The 7,756-nt window shown below is 59.7% G+C and overlaps 1 protein-coding gene across 4 annotated transcripts; it reads right to left on the minus strand.

Annotated features, from left to right (window-relative positions):
* Positions 1 to 813: 813 nt before the first annotated feature.
* CXXC1 (CXXC finger protein 1) lies at positions 814 to 6,307 on the minus strand. 4 transcript variants are annotated; one of them, XM_027118529.1, is made up of 15 exons: positions 6,088 to 6,307; positions 5,189 to 5,307; positions 4,987 to 5,087; positions 4,446 to 4,681; positions 4,179 to 4,355; positions 3,740 to 3,766; positions 3,418 to 3,663; positions 3,144 to 3,251; positions 2,827 to 3,011; positions 2,331 to 2,538; positions 2,138 to 2,248; positions 1,961 to 2,010; positions 1,763 to 1,859; positions 1,338 to 1,490; positions 814 to 1,256 (listed from the first exon to the last, which is right to left on the minus strand). In XM_027118529.1, exons 1-15 carry the CDS (start codon positions 6,088 to 6,090, stop codon positions 1,110 to 1,112), a joined length of 1,968 nt encoding a protein of 655 aa, XP_026974330.1. In that variant the 5' UTR covers positions 6,091 to 6,307; the 3' UTR covers positions 814 to 1,109. The 4 variants fall into 4 exon arrangements, with proteins under 4 accessions (XP_026974330.1, XP_026974329.1, XP_026974331.1 ...); XM_027118528.1 differs by having other exon boundaries at positions 5,189 to 5,331; positions 6,088 to 6,205; XM_027118530.1 differs by lacking the exon at positions 3,740 to 3,766 and having other exon boundaries at positions 5,189 to 5,331; positions 6,088 to 6,206.
* Between the last annotated feature and the right edge of the window lie 1,449 nt (positions 6,308 to 7,756).

The raw sequence follows: 7,756 nt of genomic DNA on the forward strand, positions 1-7,756 counted from the left end.
GGGGGGGGGGGGGCTCATGGGTCATGTCTCCTTTCCATGTCCTCAGTTATTCCACTACAGAGGACGTCTGGTTAATGTATAATGCAGATGCACATTGCCCATTGGGGAGGGCCCAATACGGGTAGGGAGTATGTTACGCTTAAATTTTCTTATCCTGCCTTAAAACATCGGATCTCCTCCAGAGCTATTGTGTCCCGTTCTCTCTTCCCGCTGGAGTCACTAGAGCGCCTAGGGACATGTCATGCCTGGCAATGGCCAGAGCTTCTTCCACCAGGGGAGGGCTGGTGCTGCTCTGCAGGCAAACAGGAGGCCCGTGAGGGCGGGTCCAGGCTGGAAAGGTAGCGTTGTGCGGCTCACTGCACCTGACAACGAGAGGACAGGCTGGTGCGCCCGACAGAAACCCAGTGGGCTCCTGCTGTACACTCGTCCCGAGACAGGGGTTTCTGGGGAAAGAGGAGGGCCTTGTGTCCGTCATTTCATACAACTCTGGTCTGGAGACCATCAATAAGAGTAAATAAGAAAATTCCTGCTCACACAGGAATGATGAATCAGCCATACACAGACTGAGCACTGACTGTATACCCACTGTCACACAATGAGAGGACAGGCTGACAGTGTAGGTCCCTGGACTCTCCCTCAGCACCTCATATCCCCACAGACCAAGGCGGAGCCTGCAGAGCACAGAGTGGGCACCGACTGGATATGTGCAGCCTACACCTGTACTGCAGCCTCTCCAGAGTACAGGTGTGCCACTCTACGCTAGGGGCGCAGGAAAGCAGTTGCAATGGAAAAAAATTTGGAGACCGTCCACAGTTAGCTTTCTTGGTTCATCAAAATTTTATTAACAAAACCAGAGTGGGGGAGGCAAAGGTGCGGAGACTCCGCAAGCCCTCCCAGGCACAGAGAACAGAGAGACAGAAGAACAGACAAGGATGTGAGGAAGTTCTGAGGCCCTGTGGTAAGGGCAAACAGGCGGTCAAACGGTGCACGGGCACAGGCAGAAACTCAGGGACCGTGGGAGGAACATGAATGGCAGACCAGACAAATGGGGGCTCCGGGGCCACTCCCGTCCGCGCTGCAGGGCGGGAGGGCATCTGGACCGCTGGGGCTCAGCGGTCGGCGCTGGAGCGCAGGTCGGTCGTGAGCGGGTCGTGCTGGATGGTTTGGTGCAGCATCAGGGCCAGTAAGCCCGCCCGGTTGGTCATGGCAGTGCGGACATTGCGCTCTTGCTCAAACAGCTCGTCCAGCTTGTACCACTGCCGGGGGAGCAGGGGGAGCCGTGACAAGGGGATCCCCGAGCCACCCCCCCTCCCCCCGCATCCGCCGCCGAGACCTACCACGCGCACGCGCTCCAGGTCCACCTCGGCACGCCGCAGCTTCTCCCAGCAGTAGTGGCGGTTGCACTGGCGCTTGGGCAGGCGGCAGAACTCACCCGTGAGCTCAAAGACGTCACGTACAAGGGGGCACCCGCATACCTCGTCAGCTGGCACCTGCGGGGAGACCGGGGTGGGCGTGAGTGCGGAGCGGCGAGGCCGGGAGGAGGACAGGAGTGGGGGCCGGGGGGTGGGAAGGAAAGGCGAGGTGGGGGGAGTAGGAGGGGATGCAACAGGAAAAGGAGAGGCACGGAGGGCGAGGAGGCAGGGCAAGTGGGGGCTGTGGAAGTGGGCCGGCAGGAAGAAGGGAAGAGGGAGAGGGAGGAAGGAAGTGTGGCCCGGGGGGAAGGGAGGGGGACAGAATGGGGAAAGCTGAGGGAAAAGCTTACTTTGGGGTCCCGTGAGTGCTCGGGGCACAGCACCTGGAGCCGCTTGCAGTATGTCTTGCTCTGAGGATTGTAGACGTCGCAGAAGAGTCGTGTGGCCCTGGGGGTGTGGAGCAGAAAAGGTAGCAGAGAAGGTAGCAGAGGAAGCGGAGGGTGGCGCCCAGGCCCGGCCCCGCTAACCCCCGCAGTGCCCACACTCACCCCTCGATGCGGGTCGGGTACATGGACCCAAAGGACGTCTGGCTTTCGTACTGGAGGGGTGAGCACAAACGGAGGGACTGTGGATGTGCGTCGCGTGCCCTCGCGAGACGGCACCCCCGCCCCCAGGGACCCAGGGATGTCCCCACACCGTCCACCCCCTCAGGCCGACACCCTGACCTTGGCGTAACAGCGCTCCATGTGGCGCAAGGCAACACGTGGGTTGATGGGGTGCCCGCAGGAGACACAGAAGATCTGCAGGTCCGTGTCATCGCTGTCACCCTCATTGCTCTGCACGGGGTAGAGGAGACGATGAGGCCAGGCGGGAGCAGGTACTGGGCCCTGCGCCGCTGCTGCACCCGTGCCCGCTCACCTCCTCGTCCTCGCGCACAGCCTGCTGTTTGGCCCGCAGGATAATGGCCTCGAGCTCGTGGAATCGGCGCTCCATTTCCTGAAGGCGGGTGCGGGCGCTCTGCTGCTCCCGGCGGATGCGTTCGAGCAGCTTCTTGCCGTGCTCCTCAGCAATGCAGGGGCTCTGCTGCCACTGCTGGATGCGCTGGGGGAGGATCTCGTAGATGCGGCTGCAGGGAGGCAGTGAATTGGGTGAGCAGAGAAGGAGGCAAGGCAGTAAGGTGAGCAGTGTGATCCAAGGGCGCAGAGCAGATGGGTGACTCAGTGGTGAAAGATAAGGAACCAGGTGACTGAAGGGCAGATGGCTGGGCGGACAGACAGACGGATGCGGGAGCAGGTGGATGGCCCGGTGGGTGCTGGGTGACTGAATGGTGACTGACCGGCAGACACACAGGGGGCTCTGGCCATGCCCCACCCTGTACTCCCTGACTCCCCTGAACCCTCCAGCAATGACTCACTTGGCTGCCAACTTCATGCCGCAGTCATCTGAGCAATACTTGGAGCCGGGCTGGGCAGCGCGCACACAGCCAGGGCCTAGGCACTGCGGCAGCAACGCAGGGTCCTTGGCGTCAGCGCGCTCCGGGTGTTTCCATTTGTCCTTGTGCTTCTGCTTCTGCCGATGCCGCTTGTATCTTTCTTCCTTCTGTGGGACAAGATGGGCCAGGGCAGGGCGCAGCTGAAGTCAGCCCCGCACCCCTGTTTCCCCCTGCACCCCAGCCCTTCAGCCCCTGACCTTCGCCCTCCCTCCCCACACCCACTGCACCCTCTCGGTCACCTTCTTCTCAGACTTCTTCTCCCGACGCTTCACATGCTTCACTTTCACCGCCCTCTTCCGCAGCGCAGGGTCCAGGAACGGGGACTCCTCCGTGTCACTCATCCAGGGCTGCAAGTGAGGCACACGCTGATTCGCCTGCTCCACTCGTGACTTCCCTACCACCTGCTCGGTCCCCACGTCAGTATTCCATACCCTCTGCCTCCTCTCTCCTCATCACGGACACTCTCTGCTTCTGTAACCACTACCCTTCCACATGGACGCTCTGTCTGCTCACCAGGCCATGGTCATCAAAGGCCCCTGCACAGAAGTCCTGGTACAGGTCAGGGTCCAGTGGGAGGTCCTCGTCCGAGAGTGGCTCGGGTGTAGCCGTAGCCTCAGGCAGCTCCTTGACTGCTGCTGCTGCCACTGCCCCCTCGTCCTCGCGGATACGCCCCAGCTTCTGCGACGGCTGTGGCTGCTGCTGGGTGGGCAGTGGCCGGCGAGGCCTTGGCAGGGACTCTGAGGGCATCACCGGCGAGAGCTGCAGGGCAGAATCTCAGGACTGGCCCTGACCGCCCTGCCCGCAGGCCCCGCCCGCCCTGGGGGGCTGGACTCACCGAGGAAGGGAAGTACTTGTACGATTCCTGTGCCGGCAGGAGGAAGGCCCAGGTCAGCCCCAGGTGGATGGAGGGGGCCCTGCCCTAGCCCTTCCCACAAGTGCCCGACTCCACCAACGAGCCCCGCCTCGCCTCCCTAGACACACCAGCGCCCCCCGCCCCCCATCGCCAGGACATGCTCGGCCCTGCTCCAGCTGCGCTGACACGTCTGACCACCTAGGAACGCCTGGCCCTACCCCGTGCATCTGGGGTTGCGGACTCCCCTGCTAGCCCAGCACATCTGGTCACGACCCACTCGTCTGAACCAGTCAGGTCCCTCCCCACCTGTCCGTATGCGATTAGGCCCCACCTCACCCGGCCCACCCATCCTAGCCTCAATCAGCTCTTCCCAGACATCCTGGCCCCCCACCTGACCCTGCCCAGCTCTGCCCATGCTCACCCGGGCCCGAAGCTGGCACTGACGCAGCCGGCACTTCTGCCGGATCTTGTTGGGGCCCCCAAACTTCTTCATGTCTCGGCAGAAGTCACAGTGGCCACAGTCTTCGGTGCGCCGGCAGGCCTCACACTCACCACACATACGGGCTGACCGTTTGATCTGCTGCTGCTGCTGGTGATGCTAGCAAGAGGCGCCCGCAACACAGCTCAGGAACCGAGCAGGGCCTGAGATGGGATCACCTCCCCTAACCCAGCCATCGCGGCCACTCACCTGGCTGGGTGTGGCCACCAGGGGCTGTGGAGAGGATTTGTGGGGCGAAGCAGAGCCCCGAGCAAGCATGGCCCCAACCCCTGTCCCTGACCCCGCCCGGCGCTGCAGGTCCAGATCCGGGGCAGGTCTCTTGCGCCCTCCACCCTCATCCCGGGGCTCACTGCCGTCTCGCTCAGTGCTGTCCCGCTCCCGTGACTTCTTGTGCCGATAGCGGATCTCCAGCTTGGGGTCCTTCTCTGCGGGGCAGAGCGTGCGTTGGCACCGGGGGATGTGGATGGCACCAGAACTCTTTCTTCCTCTTCTCTCCTCTTCGGTCCCACCCGCCTGCTCTGTCTCCCTACTCCAGGGCAGAGCTGTCCCTGCCGGTGGAGCTTTCTATCACAGCTCACGATGGAGCCTCCATTCCGGCTTAGCACTGACCAACAATCACTCTGCCCACAGACGCAGATCACTACTCCCCGTGAACCACCCTCCCATTAAGGCTTCTCCTTCTCCTCCCTGGCAGCCCCAGCTGCCTGCCCTGTCCACTCCGGCCCCTCACCTCGGCACTCCCGGCAGTACCACTCCCGGATGGCCTTGGCCATCTTCTCAGTGATCCGGATGCAGTCCCCATGAAACCACTCGTTGCAGTTGTCACAGCCGCTGCGGAGGATGGGGCGAGTGAGGGAGATGTGAGGGGCCAGACCCATCGGCCTCTCCCCACCCGGCCAGGTGTCCATCCCGCCCACCGCTCCGCGGCTCACATCATGAAGCAGTTGATGTCTGGTTTGCGGCAGATGCAGTAGATGGGCGCGTTTTCCCCGTTCTCTGACTTGCTGTCCTCCCCAGCATCTGGAGGCTCTGGGTCTGAAGCGTCCGCCTCCTGTGGGAGCCCCCAACATGGCTCCTTAGAGAACCCCCATCATGATGCCTCATCCCTCCAGTACAGCTCCATCACGGCTCACCACAGACCTCAACAGTCTGCCAATAGACTTCCCACCATGGCTCCTCATAAATCTCCCCACCATAGTCCCCACAGACCACCCCCCCCACTCACCGCTGACACCCCCTTAGCCTGCTTATAAACCCTCATCACTCTGCCTCTGAACTTCCAATCGCTTACCCCACTGACACCCCATCACTCTATTCACCCACTGAGCCAGCTGCTGCCCGTTACAGACACCGCATCACTCCACATTTTGTCCTCGTCATGGCATCTCACAGACCCCCATCACCGGGTCTCAAGACAGCACGGTTCCCGTCATTTCCTCCGTTACTAACCTCACAGACAACCCCGCCCCCCTAGATCCCCCGATACAGACTCATCACGGCTCACTCCAGACTGCCCAATACAACACTTCGCAAACCCCTCATCACTCCGCACAAAGAACCCCCCATTCGGACCCCCAAGAAACTACCACTAAACTTCCATTACGGACCCGCATAATGGCTCATCACATAACTCTCAGACGGCTCACACACGAGTAAAAAAATCTGACCAGCAGACCCCCATCATTCTAAGGCTCGACAGTCCCCCGCCCCATTCTGCCCACTGACTCCCGTTATGGTTCGCCACAAACCCCCATGCGCCTGCCGATAGACACCACCATTTCCAGCCCCACTGACCTCTACCGCCGACTCCCTCCTGGGACCTCGTACTCACCATCTCTCCGCTCCCAGCGCACCCCTTCTCGAACCCCGCCAGCGACCCGCGAGCCTACACAGTCCCTCAGCGTCGTCCCCGGCCGTTGCAAAAGCGCCCACCAGCACTTCCGGTTTTCGTCGCGCCTCCCAGGCACTACTGCGCAGGCCCAGTGCGTCGGCTCCGCGACAAACAAGTCGGTCGCCCGCCTAGAGCTCCGACAGTCTCTCAGGCGCCGCCATCTTGACTACTGAGACCGTACGGCGGCAAGTCCATACATTCTCAGGAAACATGGCCACGCCTGTATTTCTGGACGCCTCCATCTTGGAGTCTGATTCCGTAAGATGGCGTAGTTCGTACGTTCACTGGCAACACATGGCAGCGTGCTAATCGGCTTCCGAGAGGGCGCCGCCATCTTGGCGGTCGATTCCGGCGCCAGCAGCTGGTACTGCCTAGATGTTCACAGGGAAAGGGGCCCGCTTTAGGAACACTACCTGGATTAAGTCGCTCTCATATCACCGTAAAATCATTTTTCCCTTCTGCATGTACTAATCGGCGCCGGCATACTGTGTGCCTTACGCTGGGAAGGAAAGCAGTCCCTTTGTCATATGCCTCCCACATTACCTCTGATTGAAGAAATCTTTGTATATTGGGGGCTGGGGAAGCCAGTCAGGCTTATACCTGATGTGGCCTGAACTTTATGTAAACTGGAACAGACCTGACTTACGGTCTGTCAAATATATGTTGAACATTTGTTTTAACCATTACAGTAAAGCATGCCCACTCTGACAATAGGGGGAAATGCTTCCCTTCCTATGACACCGATCCTAGTATTCCTTGGAAGATAAAGTTCCCGTCCCAGATGCCAAGGTCATGCTCACTCACTGTGTATCTGATAATTTGTAACTATACTTCTCCGTTGAAACCTTGAAGGAATGTACCTCTGTCATGTCTGATATATGTTCTTTGTTCTGACATGGTATAGAATTGCTGAAATGGGCTTCCCTGGTGGCGCAGTGGTTGAGAGTACGCCTGCCGATGCAGGGGACGCGGGTTCGTGTCCCGGTCCGGGAGGATCCCACATGCCGCGGAGCTGCTGGGCCCATGAGCCAAGGCGGCTGGGCCTGCGCGTCCGGAGCCTGTGCTCCGCAACGGGAGGGGCCCGCGTACCGCAAAAAAAAAAAAAAAAAAACTGCTGAAAACCATGCTTCTCTGGAGTGTTTTCTTCCTCGGTGGAGGCTGCACTCCTGGGCCAGTCCTCATCTTGGAGCAAATAAAACTCTCTTATATTCTTTAATATAGATTGTTTATTGATATCTGTGTTGCTACCTCCCACCACTCTTTCCAGCTGTCACACTCCTCCCAGCAGTTCCTTAGCCAGGCCTCGCAAGATGATTCAGCCTCTGGGCCTCTACAGCAGCATTCATCCATCAGAATTAGTCCAGAGCAACAATCGATGGCCATAAATGATGGTGACCTGACCATCTCTGGTGAGAATGGCTGGACCAAAGTAGACTTTGAAATCAGGGACCACCAGCTTCACCAAGTCTTCCTCTGACCACACACAATGGGTGTGTCACTTGGGGTGCTTAGCCAGTGAACACACCAAGAACTTTCAATTAAAGCAGAAGCATTTATTACTTGTTTATTACTAGCGACAAGTAAGGAGACAGGAAGATATCTCTCAAAG

This window comes from Aethalodelphis obliquidens, unplaced genomic scaffold (genome assembly GCF_003676395.1).
Source record: "Aethalodelphis obliquidens isolate GAN/ISIS:26980383/991018 unplaced genomic scaffold, ASM367639v1 scaffold19, whole genome shotgun sequence".
Taxonomy (NCBI): domain Eukaryota; kingdom Metazoa; phylum Chordata; class Mammalia; order Artiodactyla; family Delphinidae; genus Aethalodelphis; species Aethalodelphis obliquidens.

Coding starts and splice junctions, on each gene's coding strand:
- CXXC1 (XM_027118528.1), bottom strand. Junction 1,860..1,960: donor TACCCGACCCGCATCGAGGG/GTGAGTGTGGGC, acceptor CCACACCCCCAG/GGCCACACGACTCTTCTGCG. Junction 1,491..1,762: donor AGCACTCACGGGACCCCAAA/GTAAGCTTTTCC, acceptor GTCTCCCCGCAG/GTGCCAGCTGACGAGGTATG.